This window comes from Montipora capricornis, chromosome 14 (assembly GCF_036669925.1).
Source record: "Montipora capricornis isolate CH-2021 chromosome 14, ASM3666992v2, whole genome shotgun sequence".
Classification (NCBI taxonomy): Eukaryota; Metazoa; Cnidaria; class Anthozoa; order Scleractinia; family Acroporidae; genus Montipora; species Montipora capricornis.
This window is the reverse complement of record NC_090896.1, coordinates 30,847,214-30,869,126: the sequence shown is the minus strand read 5'-3', so window position 1 is coordinate 30,869,126 and position 21,913 is coordinate 30,847,214. Positions and strand designations below refer to the sequence as shown.

Below are 21,913 nucleotides of genomic sequence, written 5' to 3'. Positions count from 1 at the left end.
TTTAACTTAAGAAGTATGATTTAACTTAATATATAATCGGTGCGAGCGAGTACATATGACCAAGCACACGACCAGCTATTTCGCGGGAAAACACAAACATGTCCGATGAACTTTAGGGGCTGACCATTTAACTCTTGAGGATGGGTGGGGGGGGGGGGGGGGATTTCTGGTCAGCAAGCTCTTTTTTTCTAGCAACCTGGGGCGGGTTCTTGGAAGGAGGAATAAATTATACCAAGTATAATAGTTTTTTCAGGGATGAATGTGGTGTTCGAACAGAAAAGAATTTATTCCAGAAATAAAGCTATTCCTGGAATAGGCACAGTTACCCCTGGAATGGAGTTATTACACCTTTCAGGACCGGCCCCAGGTGGGCAGGATATTTTTTTTCCCTCCTAAATGCTCTCTCCTCGTTTCTCTGCAGGATTTTTTTTCCTCAAAAAAGTGTCGTGTTTACATTTACAGAACGTATTTACATTTACATTGTGGTTACTGCAGTAATAGTTTTATTAAATGTTATAAGCTATACAAAATCATTCTTGAATAGCTACATGTTTTCGGAATGTCATTCTTTAGAATCATTTAATATTACCTAATAACAATATTCTCATGTTATAAAGTGATGCTCCTCAGGTAGATTTGAAAATGTTTAGCTTCTTAATTTTAAAAAAATGGCTAAGAATATCGAAAAGCAGTTCAGAAATGGTCATAGCATGGTGATTACTGCTAGAATCATTAGTTACAATTTAAAAGTGGACTGAAATCTCCAAAACAAACGTGAAAGCAGAATTAAAGTTAGTTGATCATGGTCTAATTTGTTTTAGTATATACTAAAACATTGGATAGCGTTGAACGCGGGCGCTGATTGGCTCATCAAACTCCGAATATCCTGTGCTATTTACCTTCGAGCAACTCGGGAAAAAATGACAAGTGAAGAAAACATCCAAATTAATTTTTTGTGCTGTATATTATCTCACTGTTTTAGTATATACTAAAACAACTATTCACCTCAGTGTCGGTGGCTAGAGTTGGATATTAGGGAACTTAAGCAACGACAACGGCGACGGCAACGAGAACGTCACAAATGTGCATATTAGTAGGCAAAAACAATAGCTTTGCACGCCCTGCACGTGCGTTTTTCACTTTTGTCATTTCTTTGGTCGTCGTCAGCAAAACAACAACGTCAAATTTTAGGTTTTAAGGGGAACGTCAGCACTTGACGCTAAAGTTTCATTTTCTCCCCTAAATAAGCGCCGTTCCGACCAATGTCATTTTTGAGGAACTCCACACCCTTGTCATATAAGAAGGGTTGACATGTTTACAAAGTGATTCATGACGCGAATTTATATTTTGAGATGACGTTCTCGGTGCCGTCGCCGTCGTCGTTGCTTAAGATCCCTATTTACCCTCGCCTGCTTCCCCGCGGCTCGGTCAATATCCACTTGTTAGCCACCTCCACTTCGGTGAAATAGTTGTTAAATATGTTTGTCTGCCAATGTCTATTGGACAGTAATTGACCTCCTGGACATTTTCATTACAGCGGATCTTTTTTGGGTGTGACACCAGATAAGCTTAATATTATTCTCATGGACGCTCACCCTCCAACTCAACTGGATCCGTTTTGGAGTGTCTTGTTTCAAAAGTTAATAAGACTCGGCGTGGATGACAATCTAACCAAGTTCAGTAACGTTGTATTCGAAAGGCTCACGTGGAGGTATCCACGAATGCATTGCCCTCTATTAAACCATGGCCTCGAATCCTACCATCTCATTCAACCATTTCGAAATTTGTCTTGAAGCGATTTGACATACCATCGGAATCCCATCAACGAAACTGCAGCACGCTCAAATTACACGTTCTGGTCAATTTCAGGCGGAACTACCAAAGTCATCCCAGGAATCTTGACGGCACCGTCGATCGAAAAATTGCCAACGAAAACGACGTCTTGAAAGATATTAATACCACTTTTCCAGGCATAACCCTCACCGCTTCTCAACTGGACGCCCTGCCGTTGAAAAAACAGTTAGAACTTGTTGCGTCGGCGGACATTTTCTTTGGCATGCATGGAGCTGCACACGCCTATCCTATCTTTATGCCACCAGGTGGGGCTGTAGTCGAAATGTTTAATTTTAATTCAGGTAATTGGCACATGGGAAAAAATAGCTACACTCGCAGGACATTCCCACGTTACGTGGACGCTGACTGATCGGGGAGCGTATGACACTGTGAATAGGACATCAACGATCCCCAAGGGGATTCCCTCGGACCTAATACGGAAGGCAATAAAGAACATTTGCGGTTTAGTGATCAGTGGGGCGAACAAAACATTTACTAGCGAAGGAAAAATAGACAATAACAAAAAAGGGCCCGCTCAATTCTGATTAAGTAGGCCCGAGCTTCAACGAAGTTCTCGTACTTGCTGTAAATGATCTCTGAACCTGATACAAAGAATCAAGCAACTTATATCAGTACTAGACTGAGCGACCGACCCTTCATCGACTCTTGTTACACGTTCCTGTTTATTTCAATGTTCAAAGTTCAGGATTTCCTTCGCTAACGCCCCCTTTTCCGTAAGTGGCTTTCATTAAACTGATCAAATCTCAGGGTCAAAGTTGGAACGAGTTCGTAGATAAAATTTTGCATAAGCATAGGCTCGATATCTGCCGCTCACTCGACTTCGGGTATCCCCCTGCGAGAAGAGAGTGAGCGCTGGCTCCTTTCCCCGAAACAGCGGCTGGTAATCGAGCCTAGCATAAGCATTGTTTCCAGTTTTTCTTGGGAGCATTATAAGTCCCAAGAGAAAAAAAAACCAATCCGTATGTAAAATTTTGGAGGGACAAGAGTATTATCCTATTTTTTTGTATCACGTGAAAAGATCACTGTTGCTATGGTTACAGATGACAATCGCCCCTTTCGAGGCCTTTCGTGAATGATTTAGTATTTCATTGGTGTTTATATAATAATAAAATATTACATGGCCGCTTGGAGAAATATTTCCAACACCCTAAGAGAAATTTTCGTATCTCCGCGCGGGCCATGTAATATCCTTCTATTACCCTCATATTTTAGAGTAGCTTGAATGTACGCAAGAGAAAATTAAGGCAGACATAGAGGGAGTCTCCCAGCCTAGCCATTGGGATATGTTATTTCAGGCAAGTTATTTGTTTTAGATGTCTAAGAAACGGAAGTATTGTTCCCGAGACGTCCGCAAAGTTGAGATAATTCAAAATGGGTAATCCGATGTGGAAGTGCGTTTTGTTGACGAAAACGAGTTTCAGAAGCAACTGAGAATTGTTTATCTTGGTCCAATACCATGGAGTTGGAGATAGACTCTACAATTTCTAGTGAATCGAATGGTTTTGTTGGGTGAAGAATACAACCTCCGAAAGCCATTTGCTCATTGCCAGATAAATTCATATGACGTCTTCTTTAATAGTCGCGAACGTCTCGGGAACAGAGTTCCGAGCTAAAAATAACTTCACATATCGCGTCCATCGTTCCTACTCTCCCGCATATCGTAGCAAGTATCTCCGAGCCTTTTACACACCCAACCATGATACACCACAGAAGACAGACGCACACACTCGGGAAATCCATGCCCTACTCTTGCAACAAGTGTGTGGGTTTCCTTTATATCCCACCAAAGGTTATGAACATTGAAGGGTTGTGGAGACGGGTCTACGTTTATCGTCCGTATCCGAGGAAGACTAGAGTCTAACCATTTCCAGATATCATTACAACAAGGCCAAAAACACTTTCTCCTTCAGTGTTTGGTCCGTGACGGAGGCCAACTCACGACCTCCCGCCCAGACAGCCCGGTTGCTTAATAACCAACTGAACTACCGGTGCGCGGTAATCGCAATACCTGAAGATGGAGAGCTTACCGGTTACTGAGCAAGTTATTCCGATCAAACGTAAACATCGTAATAATAATAACGAGCTGATGATGATGATGAACTTATTTAAGTGTTCAAACTGTATTTCGCGCTAAACTAAATGGGGATATTGCACAGAAATCAAATCAAAGCAAATGAAACTCAGATTAAATCATAGGTTTGCTTTTTCGAATGTATTTGCTCACCGTTTGACATAAAGAAAATTACGGCTCGCACAAACCACTGGGATACTTTATCAATCTTGCCAGGAATAAGGTAAATTCTATGATGCGTAAAGCGAAATCTGACTACTTTCGCCTGAAAATCGAATGCGTCCAAGGCTACTGACCCTAAGGCTGGCTGGAAATTTATACATTTCACTTACTGGCAAAGGTAATAAATCTTCTTTCCCCTGTCAATGATATTCTTCAGGAGCACCCAACGACCAATTTTGTTGTAAAAATTGTTCGTCGTATAACCCAGTTACATGAAATAAATGTTATTAATGGCATTTTCAGGTGTTTTTTTCTGTGTTGCTGGGAAAAACCCATTTAAAGCTGTTCCTTTTTCCCAGCAAGTACACACAAGAAATTTTCCCAACACAGCTAGATAAAATTGGTTGGTTTCCCAGCAGCTTGAGCAAATTTATTTCCCAGCCAGGAATTCCGCAGCGCGATGCAAAATCCCTCGATCCAATAACGACCGAACAAAAGGCGAAAAAACTGGTTTTTTTCCGCAAGCCCAATCAGGCTGACCAGCCGTTGTATGTTTGTGACTACTCTGTGGGAGAGGGAAGGGTTCCTTTTTTTTTTTTTCTTTTGTTTTTTTTCAGTCGTCCTCAGTCTTCAGAGTTTCTACAATCCAGCTCGGGTTGGAATGCTAGAAAATAGTCAGTAATTCCCAGGCAAAGCCTCTAGTCAATAACAAAAATTTCCCAGCCAGGCTCATCGAAAACACCTGTATTTTTGCCAGCCAGTAAGATTCCTCTGGAGAACAAACACGTGAGGAACAGAATTCGTTTGGGTGCCCCTGATTCTTGTTAACGATAAAATTGTTTCTGTCTTTTCTGACGATACAAGATCTTTCCGAGTCATTAATGATTTTTTGTAAACATAGGACCAACTTTGGCCGCTGGAATCAACGAAAAAGGTCCGCCAATAGCGTTAACACATATCTCAGCAACATGTCAGAATAGTTTTCCAGCCGTCTCGATTCTCTAATGTACCAGTGGAAAATGTCGCGCTTTCTTTACGCTAAAAAACTTTAAAGGCCTTTCGAAAGGCACTGGCCTTAATAAGATTCCTGTCAAGGTCCTTAAAATCGCGTCTAGTATAATTGCTCCATCGTTGACTTTTATTTTACTTTGTCACTTTCCTCTGGAATTTTTATTGATGACTGGAAAAATGCGCGTGTGTGCCCGGTCTATAAAGCCAATGACCGTCGTGATATGGGAAATTATAGACCCATTTCAATCCTGCCAATAATTAGAAAAGTTTTCGAGAAAGAAGTTTTTCAACAGCTTTATCACTATTTGAAAGTTAATTCTGTTCTCTCTAAATTCCAGTCTGTTTTCCGCCCTCTCCACTCGACTGTCTCGGCGTTGATTCAAATGTGCGATGATGGGTCTGATAATATGGATAAGGAAAATTGACAGGTGTAGTTTTTCTCGATATCGTAAGGCCTTCGACTCAGTTGATCATCGATTTTACTAGAGAAAGTTAAGTTTTATGGAGTCGCTGATAGAGAATTGATGTGGTTCAAGTGTTATCTTACTGCCCGACAACAATAATGTTTAATAAATGGTTGCTTATCTTCTCAAAATAACTTACTCTGTGGAGTTCCCCAAAGCCCTATTCTTGGCCCTCTCCTTTTCCTTATCTACATAAATGATTTACCAAATTGTTTAAAATTCACTACCCCCTGTTTATATGCAGACGATAATCAAATCTTTACCTCTGGTTTTGATATTGGCGCACTTGCCAATAATATAAATTCTGATTTAAAAAATCTAAGCGACTGGCTCACTGTTAATAAGCTCCAATTCCACCCTCTCAAAACTAAGTTAATGGTTGTTGGGTCAACATATAATTTGAACACTAAATCTGGAGATTTACCTAATGTAATCTCCATTGATAATAATTTGGTTTCACGCGTAACCTCTAACAAATGTTTGGGAGTTCTACTGGATGAAAAGCTTACATTTGAAACTCATATTGAGTATATATGTAAAAACGCATGTGCTGGCATAGGTGCTTTGAGAAGAATTAAGCCTTTTGTCCCCCTCTGCACCCTCGTAACTTTATACAGATCACTCATTCAACCTTATTTTGATTACTGCTCACCCCTGTGGGATACATGTGCTAAGCAACTGAAAGATAAATTACAAAAAATTCAAAATCGTGCGGGAGGGGTTATTACAGGCTTCTTCATATGATGTTAGGTCCACAGATGTGTTGAATAACCTGAAATGAAAAACCCTTGAAACCAGGTGCTTCCATACAAAGGCTACCCTTATTTATAAAATCCTCAATGATCTATCTGCCCCCAACTGAGTAACTCCTTTGTAAAGCTGAATGATACTAACATAAATTTACAATCTTAGGAATATCGAGACTGATCTAGCACTTCCAAGGCCATACACAAATTTTTTGTAGCACAGCTTTAAGTATAGTGGTGCAATGCTCTGGAATAATCTTTCCTATGAGGCAAAGACCGCAAAATCGCTTTCTGATTTCAAACGCAAACTTACCTCCTCGCCTCCATGCCTTCTACTGGATCGCACTGATTCTATGTAATATACTTCTATTTTAAATATACATATATACTTTATTGAAACGTGTTTACCTACGCCCCACCTGGAAACCAGCTTTTGTTGTGTGTGGCTAGCGTAGTGAAATAAAGTTGTATTGTATTGTATTGTATTGTATTGTTGTATACTTACTTTACCTGTGGTGCACCATCATATTTTCCCCCAGAAAATCACATCGCAACTTGCGCTGCACTGCAATTTGTCTGGTGTACTAACTAAATGTGCACAGTAGCAAATAAATGCTATGTTTTTCTGAACTTCTCTGCATTTTCTTGATTCCAAGAGAAAACAGTTTTTACTTACATGCGTTTGGCTTGCTTTAAGTTTCCACACTCAAAACGAGATTCAAATGTCAGACAAGGAGCACAACCAGCAGGCACAACAAGGCTGTGATTTGCCTGTGTAATAAATAGAAGAAAGTACTATGTATTTCAATGGTATCCCTGTTTATTTAAGTGACAAAATATACTTGGCATATTCTGGAAATCTCCAGTCCATTGCAAATTAAAATCTATGTAAGACACCTGTAGATACAGCTCAGCAATGTGTTTGCGGGAAATTAAGTAACAACTCTTAACACAGGGGTGGATCCAGGATTTTACTTAGAGGGTGGTGCACCAATTAACCCTTTAAGCCCCGAGGGGTTCTCCATTGACGAGTAAAATCGTCTGGCGTTAGACAGAGTAAAATCTATAAGTGCCATTTGGCACTATCAGGGCTGAAAGGGTTAAACGGGGACATAGTTTTTTCACGCTGTTAGCTTAACCCTTTAAGCCCCAAGGGGTTCCCCATTGACGAGTAAAATCGTCTGGCGTTAGACAGAGTAAGATCTATAAGTGCCATTTGGCACTATCGGGGCTGAAAGGGTTAAAGAAATGGGCAGCTGACTGGTGTGGTTTTTTTTTTTTTTTGCAGAATACCACAGGAACGGGGGAGGGTGGGGGTGTGCACCCCAGCACCCTCCTCCTAGATCCGCCCCTGTAACAACATCTATTTTCATTGGATTTTATTAGAATGCACCTCAATTGTGTCGGCAGGTTTACCCAGTTTGTTGAAAACCACTTAACCATTGTGAATTCTTTGTCTATCCTGATGGGCTTGTAATTTTTGTAATAGCTGTATTCTACCTGTTAGAATGTTCTATTTTTTTTCTGGAAAAATGTAGTTTAATCCATTTATAGCTCACCGCAAGCATAGGTAATATATGGACTACAAGATGGTTATAAAACTTGACAAGTTTTTTTTTGTTTTATTTTTTTGTTCGCTGTTTTGTCCCTAACCATTTACAAACTATACCTCTTTTTGTAAAAGACAAGCAATCAAAAGTTTCGATTTAATTTCCTCAAAACTCAGGTGTGAACCCACAATGTCACTGTTGTCACTTTTTGAGTTTCCAGACTTTCGTAACCAGTTCATCTATATGAACTATGCTGAATTAGTAACAATATCACATATTCAAAAACGTACAGTGTTGCCCTGCTACAGGATCACAAATATTGGGGCTTAAAGATTCCAGAAGTCTGACCACTTCTGATTAGCATACAAACAGGCTCTCTTTACAGGGATTTGGCAAAAACTCACATTCTTGCCCTGCAAAGAGCCTGTTTGAAGGCTAAGGTTTGAATGGACAGGGTACATTCATGAAAGAGTGTAAACTGATCAAAAGTGCACATACTTTTGGGAACCTAGTTTACATGTTTCAGACAACAGTTATACCTCCCCCTTATTCTGTCTCTCGTAAACTGTGAGGTTTCCTCTCCACACTTGAGGATATAAGACATGCTCATTCCCCAATAACATGGTTCCAGTGTTTGAGTTGTCCCCTGAAAAACATAGAGACGACAGTACGAGAAAAGTAATTATATTCTTTCCCCCTTGAGCATAAAGTATCCAGCCAAATAGAGTACATTTCCCCCATAATGATAAATCGCCAAAGCTTCCTGCATATTTTTGCATGGGCCTTGACTAGGGGTCCCTAGCCCAGACCTAATCATCCCTCCCCCTCCACCCCCTACCCTCCACCCCTACCCCACTCCCGACCTCTCATCCCCACCCCCGGAGTTGGCATGCTGCAAAGTTAACGCCAACGATGAGTCACTTGAAATATATATAATGGTGTGTTTGGAGATGACAGAAAAAAAATGGAGAGAGCCAGCGCACATGCAAAGCATTTTTACTTTTTGCTGATTAAACTTTGTAGCATTGCCGCTTCTGTTTCCGTGGTCTTTCGTAAAGTTCCTTGTTTTACTATATTCCTAAACGGGCCCACCACTACAAGGAGCAAAAGGCCAGATTGTTCTGAGGTCCCATGATTTATGAGTCAAATGGTCAATGAGTCATGAGACTCAAAGTCAATATAGCAATAATTTACTGATTAAGCCTAAGCCCTCGTTTCAGTGATTAGGCCTAAACACTCTCTGAAATTTTAGCTTTCATTCTATGGGTTAGGATAACTGCACTAACTCATTGACTCATGACTCATTGATTCAATGACTCAACTTGATACTCCATTGTTCTAGGCAAGGCGCATAAATTATGTAACATTTGTACGTATTCAATTTCAAAACTTCCCGGAACGAAAGGAAAATTTATGTTCAATGATGTTGAAGAAAAGTTTAGATCAGTTTAAAAGTTCATTCAACAATCTTTCAACACATTTTCAGCGTGTTTTTAATTTTAGTGCATCTGCCATTGCTGCATCTATTATATGCTTCATTAAACTCCGAGGAACCTGCAATTACGTAAAACCGCACTTTAAAAAAGCTTTCCCACTTTCGAAAAAAGAAAAGGTCTTTCGTTCCTGCGATATCGTTCCTGCATTTGAAGTTATAGTTACATGCAAAGAGAGCATGAAAAATAAACAAAGCATGCGATGGCATCAATGGGAAGTGTAAACAAGCGTTGTTTGTAAGAAAATAATTAACACTCGAAAACTACACGCAAGCTAAATCATCAAGAGTTTTACGATGATTTTTATCCAAAATAGATTTGAGAAGCGCGGAAAATCAAACATCACAATTTCTCGATCATTGAGAACGTTCGATCTAATAATTTTATGATATCGACGGATTTGAAATTCGATCGTCTTGCACACAAAATTAATGTCGATGTCATGCATATGCGTGACCCGTAATATTGGAACGCGTTTTAATGTTATTTATACCTCACAAAATTCATCCAAATAGCATGGAAGAGTGGTTGTCTGTTGAGTGAAATAAATTGCCAAAAAATGAGGGCAAAGTGATGAGTTAAACAGACGATCGAGACGCAGATGTAAGATGCATCATTGTTACACAATAAATATATTTCTCATTTTCTGTCTAGTTCACACACTTACCTTCCGTGTTCAACCGTTCAACAAAGTCTGGAATAAAGTGAATGTGTTTCTGACATGAATAACGCGGCAAGTGGTCTTTTGGCCAAAATGGTCCCACGATTTCATGCCGTTCGCCATTGTTGTCGAGCCATACACAACCTGGTGAGCGTTTGTAAACATTTGCTTTGTAACTTGTACTCATATGTGCTCTGTCACGATCTGCATTTTCTAAGGCAGCACGCGTATAAATACTAAACTTTTTGTTAAATTCACTGGAAAGGGGATCTAAATACAGGTCGGAGTCCACGGCTAATCGACTTGGTGTCACTGAATTCCCGTCACCAAATCTCATCGACCGTCTTGTAGCGTACTTTTGCAAATGTTGTTGACGTTTTTGAAGAAGCAGCCCATCGTCATCACGCAAACAAGGATAGTTATAAACACGGCGTTCTGCAGTGCGTTGTCTGTCGTCAATGTTGATCTCTAATTGTCGTCTTTGCCTTTCTTCGGCTAATCTTTTCTCATGGAGTTTCTTTCGCTTCTCTCCAGGCGGGGTTCCTAACGCCGCGCGAACTTGCGATTGAATACTTTGTTCCACGGACTTTTTGACCGCCACGAGCCAAGCTCGCCTTTCTCTCTCATCTCCAAACAAACCCTTAGCTTTTTCTGACGACACAGTTTCAATCTCACGATGTAATTCTTCTTCCCGGTTAGATCTCCAACGGCCATCAGCCCGTGCATCAGCCATAAAGTCGTCGGCTTTTTTCTTAACTTTTTCAGCCTTTGTCGCCTCATAATTCTGATAATCTTTCGATTGTTTCAGAGACATTTTTGGTTAAAATCTCAGCGTAGTTCACTGAATGATATTGGCAAAATGAATTCACAGATTGGACATAACGACACATGATTTAAACATAGCGTGTTGTTTCTCAGCAAGGGAGATGTCTTGGTTGAACGCGCTTGTTTGACATGTTTCCATAGCAATTTTTTGTTGTCTGCAAAAAGGGTCAATTTCAAGTTGATTGTGGATGTGTTTGATGCAACGAGGAGAACAATTGTTATTAATTATTACACCCTGAGGCAACACAATTTGTGATCGAATAGCAAGTATCGGAAACGAAATATATTGGAGCGCACCGATATGCAACAAAATTGTTCAAATATTTACCCATTAAGCTCGCGTGAAATTAGTTTACCATATGTCTCTTCGAAGAAACGTTTTGAAGAGAATGCACAATTTTAATTAATGCCATCCATTATCACCATTTCAAAAGTTTAACGATAATGCGCCGATTAAATCGAACTTCAACATCCCCCACCCCGGGCAAACCACAGGCATTTGACTAGCCTCTGTGCCCGAGGAGTGGGGAATTTGACCTTTGCCTGCGTGGGGTGGGGAAAATTGAACCGAAAGTACGTCTTAGATTTCAAATAATTTTTTTTCAGGCGCTACGTAGTCTGAAGTGTCAGCCGTCTCCCGCCAAAGGGGCGAGCGGGTTTGGGCGAGGAGACGGCTGACTTTATTCAGGCGCCGGATTCGCTAACATCTATAAAACACGTGTTTGGACGACATGGAAGAGATGTGGAATTTGTGAACGATTGGCTTACAAAAAAAGTCTTCAAAAGGTGTTTGTTTAAGACGTCAGGAGCCATCGACGATTGTTCTCTACTGAGGGTATGACAGACAAATCCGACGATAGGGTAGGGCATTTGAACAGCATTTTGGCCCGAGGGGGCGGGAATTTGAACGATTCAATCCAAAAGTTCAATTGCCCGGGCTTTGCCCGGGCCGGGGTGTTGAAGTTTCGAGTTGATTGGCGCATAACTCGTACAAATCATTTTCAACTAAATTTATCCCATCTACAAAAATCTCTCAACAATGTCCAGATGGATCACAGAAAGAAGGGCGAAAATGGCCACTAAAAACATACAGCTGATTCCAGCTGGCTGTAAGCTGTGCTCCAAGGTCATACGTGGACCGTTTTGCGGCTGCCAGAGGCGCCATAGTGTACTTTCGGTTCGACGTTGTTGAGCTGCGTCGTTGCTGTACTTTGCAACGACGATTATTATTGTTGGCGAGCTGTGTGATCACCTACTACGGTAAATCTTTGAGCAACCCGGCGCCCGGTCGGTGGACGTCAGACGCAACAACAAACAGAACTGAATTGTCACGAAAATGTTGCCTTAGAGTTTATTTTATACAGAACGTTGTATCAAGAAACACGTTGACTTTCGGTTGCTGTCAGTGAAGTCTCTAAGACCCTCCAGTTGCCTAACTTAGAGCTTGGAAAACATCAAAAGTCTGTTTTACGGGTGCATTGTCTTCTATTGCCACAAGAGAGGATCCTCTCTTGAGTTCAGTTGGCATTGAGACTTACAGTACCGAGGAAAGATGGGTCGGATACGATATTTCATCTTTCATATACAGCATGGCAAAGGCAGGCTCGACTCAGTCACAACACTTGCAGGTAATCTTCTATAAAAGAAAAAGGGTTTTCGTATCCTAAAGATGCAGCAAAAGCAAGTCTCGTCTCTATTCTTCGCTATGAGCGATTTTTTATCTATTATCATATAAGCGATTTTTTATCTATTATAATTTGAATTTATTGATTGATTCAGTTCCTGACACGGGAGAAGCGCAACGTTTGAAACGGCCTGGGACCGATAATGGAGAAAGTAGGACACCCCCCAAAGGAAATATTAGGCCATTTCCGAGTTCATGTCTACCTCCTCTTCAAAGCGAGTCTAAGTGCAAAGTTTTTGTGATGTTAATTAGTTCTACTTTACATATGAATGAAAACTAATTTTCACAAGAAAAACTTCGCGCTTAGACTCGCCTTGAAGAGGAGGCAGACGGGAACTCGGAAATGGCCTAATTCCTCAAGCTTATATGCTACGTACATTTGCTGAAAATCTTGCCCCATGCAAATAAAAGTTGCTGATGATGAGATATTTGCTCGTGTGAATGACTTGTTCTCTAAAAGGTGGAAAATATTCAAAAATTGCATTTCGGTTATATGCAGCTCGGCTTCTTTTCCCGTGTGATGCATCTTGCTGTTTAATGCAAGAGCTCACACCATATCTTCATTTACTTCGGATTGTACAATGTCATGTCGCAGCAAGTATCTCCCGGCATTTTCCCTCCCGAACATGATATGCAATAAAAACCAAACGTATAAGAACCTAAAACTTAAGAGCCTGTTAAGCTAACATTTTCATTTTAAAGCCCTTTTTCATAAGAAGCTATTGAGCCTAAAATTTTCAATATGCTGGCATGCATGCTAGTACTTTGGAAATATAAATTTTCTGTATGGTTATCTAAATTGTATTCTAGATAATTATTTAACACAGGAAATCACATATGCCCTGTAGTAGTTCTCTGTGCTGATCTCTATCAAATTAAGAACCTATTTAAGAACCTAAGTAGCCTAAAATCCGACTAAATACCATTTCTATACGAACCTATTTGGGCTAATTTTGAAAAATCTAGATTCTTATATATACGCGGGTTTTTACTGTAGGATAGAGCAAGGACCGACCACATCAACAGGGGATTTCCCGCCCAACCGTCATTGCGAATCGTGTATTGACTCTTTCACATCCCACAGCCTGGGTTATGAACGTTGAAGAGTTATAAAAAAAAAGAAAAAAAAAGTCAGCTTACTGGCCTAATGGCCCATCAGGCCGGAGCTTATCCCGGTTTCTGTAGCATGAATAGACTAGCAGTATATCTACTCCCGCCTGGATGGGATGCTAAGTCCATCGCAGGATTACCTCCAGCATTTCGCTGGTACCCATTTATACACCTGGGTGGAGAGAGGCACCGAGGGAGTAAAGTATCCTGCCCAAGAACACAACACAATGTCCCCGGCCAGGTCCCGAACCCGGACCATTCGCTCCGAAGTTGAGCACACTAACCATGAGGCCACCGCGCCTCGCACGTTGAAGAGTTATAATTGCCGTCATATCATAATGCAGGACAACTGTCATCTGAGCGACTATCTGAGCGCAGTTGAATGCCAGCGAATTTCCTTCTTGTCTCCTAGTCTCGGCTTCGAGCTCATTGGTAGAACATCCGAGTTACAGCAGTTTGAATTCAGAGTTGATGAGATTCGAATTTCGAAGGAGGTTTCCTGAACATGGCTGGCGCTGATAGTTCGGAAGAGTCGGAGGATGAAACCGACGATAACTGTGGCGAGTTAAGGGATGAGAGTAACCGAAATGATGACAATAAAAGGCTTTTGATGTTAATTTCAAGAGTTTATCAGTTTCATCTAACAGTTTTTAAATGATAAAGCAAATCCGAGATGGCCGCCGTTTCCCAAGGCAGCAACTGGTGTGGCAGTCAAGGGTTAAGTTTTGCATATTTGACCCTGAAATGAAGGTTAGAAAGATTATTGCAGTTAGCTGAGAGTTGCCAATCATGAGGATGTACGTCAAATGTGTATTTGTATTTTATGGTCACTTACGTACAGAAATGTAATAAAATTTCACTTGAAATGGGAATCAAATTTGCTTTAATGTGCCATATTTTGTTTATTTTTTCTCGTTTCCAAGACATTCAAGTTTTGTTCAAAATTGATGACGTCACAAATTGTGCGATTGAAAATATAGGAGTAATGATATTCAAACTTGGCACCAGTAACGTACATCAGATAAGGCACAAAGTGACACCCAATGCCATGGCAACAGTCTCGTCTCCAGTCCCTCTCTGCAATGAACCAAATATCTCGGATTTTGAACAGACTAGACGCTCCATGAGCGTAAACTGGGTTGCCTGTAGTACGTATTACTCAAAAACAGAAGGCATTGAGTTGGGTGGTATTGAACTGCAGCGTTCCAGTAATTTTTTAAAAGTGGGAGGAGGATGGTGGGGGGGGGGGGGGGGGTGTTGTAGACCGTTTGTGGGGTCACCCACACGTCATGCCACCAATGGCTCTTTGGCTCACACGTTCATAAGTTGAATTATTTTGTAATGTCGTGTCCCGTTTTGAGGTCTTTTTTTTTTTAAAGCTTTGGTAATAAATTCAGTTCAAAGAGGCAAAACACGCTCTTGAGTGAAACTGCTCACTCGTTTCTTCTTTAAAGGAGCTATGTCACTCAAAATGATATAATCCATGATTGAGGTGCAGGGATGGCGCAGTGATCAGAGCACTTGATCTGATTTGCGTTAATTGTTAATTTCAGTTGACAGTGTCCCCAATTATAGCTAGAAGGACTAGACACTTAATATGTTGCTTTGCTTTCCTGTTTTTTCCCAAAATGCCCAAAAAATAGGATGAAACATTGCAACAACCACTTAAAACTGTTGAACAATATAAAAAAATACTGCAAAAGGAAAGAGAAGCATATGGATGGACATAAATGTACAAGATTGAAACGGATTACATTTGGGTAATCTTGAAAAAAGTCGGCCCGACGTTTTTCAAATTATGACAAATCGCCTGGGTAAAGGTAGTTTCTTTCTCAGAATCATTTCGTTTGTGACGTAACGGTAATTTTATCGGTAAAGGAATTCCACATTATCATTTTCGAGTTTTAAACTCGTGATTAACTAAAGATTTTCCCGAAACACCCAAAAATAACGTGACATAACCCCTTTAACTAAAATAGTCCGCAAAAAAACCTAACTGCAAATTGCTCTGACGGGCGTTTTCCTGCATGTTATGCATGTCTAGAGTTGCACTCAGCAACTAAACATTCGTTAACGTTAGCTTTTATGAATGTTTAGGATACTTTCTGTATTGGTAAAACAATGACCTGTGACCTGTGACCTGTGTTTTGTACCTGCTGCAGTCGAAACGCAAGGGAACTGGTATTTACACAGGAATGTCAATTCTTCAAGCGCGCTGCTTGAAGTGAAGAACAGGCAAAAAGTAAACACAAAAAACCGTGAAGTTTCGGTCATTTATCAGATTTACGGCATCTACCAGAAGGGATAATCCAGAACATGATTGCTGCTTCTCCTGGCTGACCCGTGGTCTATGTTCGGTGTTTTGACATGGTCCCGTATAACTGGTGCTGCAGTGGTGGAATTCTCCGGCTGGACCAACACTCAGGGTCTTTAAACAACTGAGGAGAAAGTGCTGCCTTTGTAATTACATCTGGGTGATTTGGGTGATTTCTGGTCAGCAAGTTTTTTTTGTCTAGCAACCTTGGTGGATATTTTTTTCCCTCCTAAATGCTCTGCAGGATATTTTTTTTCTCTCCTCATTTCTCTGCAGGATTTTTTTCCTCAAAAAAGTGTCGTGTTTACATTTACAGAATTTATTTACATGTACACTGTGGTTATTGCAGTAATAGTTCTAATATGGAGCTGCAGAGCCTTAAAATGTTGTAAGCTATACAAAATCATTCTTGTATAGCTACATGTTTTCGGAATGTCATTCCTTAGAATAATTTAATATTTGGTAATTATCTATTGTTATGTTATTATATTGTTATATGTTGTCTTATATTATATAAGACATTGCAAAAACCTTATATTTCAATAGAAAGTAATTACATGAAAATGCTTCAGTTGAAAAGATTAAAAATGAACAAATTATTAATTCTTCTTTGTCTAATAAAACATGCTTCTTCAAATAGAAGAAAATTACCTCCATTACTGCTTGTGATAAGCTAACGAGTTTGGATACAGTGCGAGCCAGCAAGCCAGAAATCCCTGATTCCAATAGCCGCAAGCTACCTTAGAAAGTGTAGGCTAACTGCAGTGCTAACTAGGCTAGCTAATGTGTAATTTAGGCTAACCGTAATGGCTTGCATGATTCCTATGACTTGGAGCTATGTGAACCGAGCAAGCAAGAAATCCCTTATCCCATTATAAGGGCAAACCGCAAGCTACCTAAGCTAACTGTAGGCCAACCGGTGTGACGTTTAGGCTAACCAGAGTGTTATTTAGGCCAATCAATGTGTTATTTTAATAGGCTAACCAGAATGGCTCGCTGGCTTGCAGATTATCCGAAATGGTTGCAGTTTTGCTGGGATTTTGTAAAGCCCCCCAGGAATGACGAAATAGCTTTGCAACATTTTTTTTTTCTTGCATGCAGCAGTGCAAGATTTTTTTTTCTATTTGATTTGTGCTGCATGCAACTTTTTTCTTCCAACAAGCGCTTGCAGGAAATCCGTGAAGTGGGCTGAAAAAAGCCGGTCGTATCACCAAATGCAAATAAGTTAAGGGAAAGTGTGAGCTACTATTCATGGACACTAAAATGAACGGTCTACATAGAAACAGCTATCCACACTGTCTACAGTAGCAACAGCTATCTACACTGTCTACGGTAGGAACAGTTATCTACACTGTCTACAGAAGGAAGAGCTATCTACACTGTCTACAATGGGAACAGCTGTCCACACTGTCTACAGACGTCTGAGGTCGATATTATTTTGACGCCAAAATTACAACTTCTCGGAAATCCTGTCCCGACGGGTTTTAAGGTATCGCTTCCAAATTTTCAATTCTAATAGATGATTGTACTAACCCAAATATCATGTGACGAATTTTTCGTTTGTCCTCCGAGACTGATTTTATGGCACTTTTTCTGCCCAAATGTCATGGCCGCCATGTTGGTGGACAAAAACAAAAGATCTCTCATTAGCTTCTTTTGTTCATCCACCAGCAATTGTACATTGCAGCATTATCTGTGTCTCTAGAGAGTTCCACTTTGGTGCGTGATATTTCCTTCAATTCTTAATATATCAAAAATTCCTCACAATGCATTGGAGTACATTCATTTGTCACTAATATGCGACAAGAAAGTGCAGTTGTTTTCGCAACAATTGCAAAGTGAAGGGATAGGGGCTTCTGCAGCATGCTCGGTCGTTCTCAGTTTGAGGCCTCAAAACTAAAAGGCGATATTAAATACCAAAAAACTAAAACTTTATTGAAATAATTCAATCTATTAGCTTTAATATGATATACAGTTTGACCCTATACAAAAAATAGCGGCGGGACAATTTTATTTTCCCGCGGACGCCTCATTTTCCTTTACCGAGACCTTAAACCATTCAATATGTCTATACTGAGACCCTACTGGTAACTAACACAAGGGACATTTCTTTGTTTTTCACATAAGGTAACTGTGACGGAAAACTGATAACCATTAACCGTCAAAAGGCAAATTATTTAGCCGTTAGACGTGAAAGCTACCCCCCTCCCCGGCTCCCCCAATTGAGACCCTCTTTTGTTTTCGTCCGCCAGCGCGGCGGCGATGACGTCACGTGAAATGAAGTACGTACGTTCGGGAGCAAAGTGACTGCTGTATATGTGCCCCATGACCCCTATACATTCGCAACCACTTTAAAACTTTCCTTAGGACAATCGATCGTGGGTCGAAATTTACAATTAAGATAAAATTTCAAAACGTTCACCCAAGCTTTCTTTTACCGAATGCGCTTTCAACCGTAACCTGACAAGTAGACGATTACAGGTAAACTAAAGGGGTTATCTCGCCGTAAGAAGCTGACAATCGTACGTTATTCGCCCGTCTGCTGAGTTGCCTACAGTTTATAGTTGAACTCTCTCTTTTTAAGTCAACCTAGCTCATATTATAACTACAGAGTGCACGCGGAATGAAGGTTGAATATCAAGACTGGGCAGCTGGCTGGACTGAAGCGAGAACATTGGTTTTTAATGGCGGTCGGAGTGCTTAATTAGGCACTAGGGATCTTAAGCACGCGCGTTTTTTCGCGTGCCAGAACAGTGGTGTCTCCCAGATTTTTGTATTAATCATCTCTAATGGAGAAAAGATACACAGCAATGTAAATGTGGTTGTGTGAAAGCAAGTTAAAGGGAAAATAACTCACTTCCGGTTGCCGTCCGCGTCTCAAAAACGCGCGTGCTTAAGCTCCCTATTTGCACAGTACAGGGTAACTGTACCACGGGCGCACATCAGTCCAATCGGCCACGCAGGGTAAATATCAAATTGTGCTAGTTTTGTCCGTTCCGGATATATGGCTCTCCCAAAAGACCGCCGGTTGTATCCTCGCATCTTCCATGTTGCTTTCCTCGTGGCTCCCCAGGTACAGTGGGAAGGTGAGGTTTTACTTCCGGTTGCACAAGGAGAGGGTTATACCTAGGATCAAACTTTAACGAATCCTGATGTGAATCATAATACGGTGCAAAAATCTTCTGTGGGTACGGGTATGGAAGAACGGACGCGCGGGAGGAGTCCGCGGGAAGTTGCTGATTTGGCCCCAAGGAGAAGCTTTCTGTAAGCGAAACATGTGACACAGGAACTGCGCGAATCAAATTTGGCTGGTTTTGTTGGAAGCTTCCATATTGGCCAGTGAAGAGATGCGAGCCATTAACATGACGGTTTGCTGCAGTGCTGTTTACGGCATTGCTATTGCAATTGGAGATTGTAACAACATCTACGGCGTTATGGCAATGGTAATGGCAAACAGTTTCCACTTGTTGACTATGGCTCGTAAGAGTTGGATTCCACAATGAAGCAGGAATTTCCCTTTGAGGCATCGGCAGAGCTGGCTCACCTGAACACAAAAAAGTAGAATCACGATTTGTCATGTATCACGAACGACAACAAAATGTATTTTTTAGGTTATTTTAGAATCCGATGTTGGAGCAATCACTGACAGCGAACATAATTGTTCGAGAAATGCACAATTTACTGAACTGAGCTAGCCTAGCCCATGCCTTTACACCTAAGGCAGTTAAGTGGCTTTGATTGCAATTCAAAGACGACAAGATCACTTTCAACACCAGTCTCTCTCTAGAGCGGTAATACAAAGCGTAGAACGAATCAAACTTGGTAGTAACCAAAGCGGGGGTCGGGGCCGGGGTGTCTTCTCTTTTCCAATTTTTTTTTTTGTTTCAATTTTTGTCGTTCAATTCTCCTGTACTGTTATTGTCGAATGACCGGCATCTGTCTTTCATTTACTGTACAAAAATAAAATAAAATAAATAAGGAACCTACGGAAGCTATGAAAGCTCTTAATAAGGGACTTTGTGTGTTAAAATCAAAGTTGGGTTTTGCGAGCATCTAAGTTTGTCTTTCCGGGATTTCGTTTGTTTTTCGAATATTAAGACAATTTCCGTAATTGGAGTTTATGGAACATACGCCAACTGCCAGAGACACTAAAGACTCGCTGAGCTCCACACTTTAAATCGCATTGTAATGTTTCATTCGTAAAAAAGCAACAGTTCCAAGATGGTCGTAACGCAGTCACGCAACGTTATCATTTGCTTGTTTGTTCGTGTTGTTGTCAATGTTGTCGTCTGACTTTACTACAAACGGTTTGTAGTAAAGTCAGACTCGCACAGGAACTTGCTAGCCAATTCCATTCGGATGTCAAGGGATCGAATCCAATTTCACGATAAAAACACAACAACATCAATTTTGCGAAAACAAGCACATGAGAACTTTGCGTGACGACCATCGTGGAACAGTGACTATGTTTTGTTTCGTTTTAATTGCATTGCGGAGAAGGTTTTTACGAAGTAAAGATTAAAATGTGGAGCTAAGCGAGTCTTCAGTGTAAGCTAGGAATAAGCGTAGATTCCCCACGAAAACTCCAATTTCAGTCGGAAATTCTCTTAATTTCGAAAAACAAACTAAGAGCTTCCGCATGTTCCTTATTTTTTGGACTAATTTCCACCATAAATGAAGAACACTCGAAAATAACAGTAGAAGAGAATAACGACAAAAATTGAAACCAAAAAAAACTGGAAAAAAAAGACACTCCGACTCAGACCCAGGCCTTGCCCCGCCCCCTCGTTTTCGCTACTCCCTAAATTAAACCAACATAAAAATTAAATATTTAACATTCTGTCAAGAATAAAAAAAACAGGTCATCCCCTTTGTTGTAGAAGTATTCTATTTCCCAAGTGTATATGTTTAGAGGCATTTTTTCAATAATTATGTCAGCTCTTTCTTTGAGATTTTAGCCAATTAAATCTGCAATACATTTCTCCGGCATGTATTTGTATGAATTTGTGCATAACTAAACAGTTAACCTGGAAATGGAAATTTCAACTTCATTTAGTCCGACCAAATGATCTTTTGTTCGCAAATAATTTTACTGCATGATCGACTTCAAATAACCAGTGAGAGTAAAAGTATACATTTGGAAATCAAGTAAAGTTGAAACTAGAAGGAAGTCGGTCAACTGCACCTTGGATGTTACTTTCCTCGCTAATGTCCTGATCATGAATCTCATCCTCTCCAGACAAGCAACAGAGTTCCGCCAAACTCCGTCTAAAATGTTTATCAACCTCCGACGATGCTTCTCCCTTATAATACAAAAATATAACACCTCTTGGGCTGTAGTGTGTTTGGATAAATTCCTCTTCTTCGGCAGATATTTCTTCTGTTCGAAAGTTCTCCTTGTTGAAATCTTGGTCCGCGGAAGATCTGATCCCGGCAGCTGGCGATTCCCCGATACTTTTTCCCTCGGATTGAAGATCCATCATTTTCTGTTCCAACTTAGATCACTTCTTACAGAAAATGCTTCCACAGTGCGATACCAGTGTTGTGGTATTGTCAAAATTTTCGAACGATCAACTATACGCGTCCAGGCCCCAAAATGCTCAATATGTGAGTGATACCCTTCCTTTCTCGTGGGAAATTAATTGAACGGCAAATGGACGAATTGAAAATTTTCTCTCTGTAAATACCGCGTGATATAACTGATCTACGGCGTTTTATTTATCACCCTTTCAAGAACAGAAAGTTGGAAACTTCCATAACTAGCTATCGAAAATGTAGTCGATAACGAATTTCAAGAAGCCGTAAGAAAATTGCCGTATAATTATGGGGCGCCGATTGTAAAATAATTTATTTACCTTAATATTCTCAAATTTTTCATTATTTAACAACTAAAGTTTTGTGATATGATACCATACAATACTCCAGAATATATGCCATATTAAATGCATATTATTTGAAGTCATGGCTT

The 21,913-nt window shown here is 40.4% G+C and overlaps 2 protein-coding genes and 1 pseudogene across 2 annotated transcripts; 1 reads left to right on the top strand and 2 right to left on the bottom strand.

Annotated features, from left to right (window-relative positions):
• Nucleotides 1–1,482: 1,482 nt before the first annotated feature.
• LOC138031864 (uncharacterized) lies at nucleotides 1,483–2,860 on the top strand (annotated as a pseudogene).
• On the bottom strand, nucleotides 2,396–10,964 carry LOC138031863 (uncharacterized). The gene is made up of 4 exons (XM_068879482.1): nucleotides 10,019–10,964; nucleotides 8,398–8,504; nucleotides 6,985–7,079; nucleotides 2,396–2,435 (listed from the first exon to the last, which is right to left on the bottom strand). The coding sequence occupies exons 1-4, from the start codon at nucleotides 10,824–10,826 to the stop codon at nucleotides 2,396–2,398; spliced, it is 1,050 nt and encodes a 349-aa protein (XP_068735583.1). The 5' UTR covers nucleotides 10,827–10,964.
• A 7,962-nt stretch (nucleotides 10,965–18,926) lies between these two features.
• On the bottom strand, nucleotides 18,927–21,425 carry LOC138031861 (transcription cofactor vestigial-like protein 2). Its single transcript, XM_068879481.1, has 2 exons — nucleotides 21,131–21,425; nucleotides 18,927–19,489 (listed from the first exon to the last, which is right to left on the bottom strand). Exons 1-2 carry the CDS (start codon nucleotides 21,423–21,425, stop codon nucleotides 18,927–18,929), a joined length of 858 nt encoding a protein of 285 aa, XP_068735582.1.
• Nucleotides 21,426–21,913: the final 488 nt, after the last annotated feature.

Coding starts and splice junctions, on each gene's coding strand:
- LOC138031863 (XM_068879482.1), bottom strand. CDS start 10,826: ATGTCTCTGAAACAATCGAAAGATTATCAGAATTATGAGGCGACAAAG. Junction 8,505..10,018: donor TGAACGGTTGAACACGGAAG/GTAAGTGTGTGA, acceptor TATGTTTTTCAG/GGGACAACTCAAACACTGGA. Junction 2,436..6,984: donor TTAAAGCAAGCCAAACGCAT/GTAAGTAAAAAC, acceptor TCTTTGTATCAG/GTTCAGAGATCATTTACAGC.
- LOC138031861 (XM_068879481.1), bottom strand. CDS start 21,425: ATGGATCTTCAATCCGAGGGAAAAAGTATCGGGGAATCGCCAGCTGCC. Junction 19,490..21,130: donor CGAGGAAAGTAACATCCAAG/GTGCAGTTGACC, acceptor TTTTGTGTTCAG/GTGAGCCAGCTCTGCCGATG.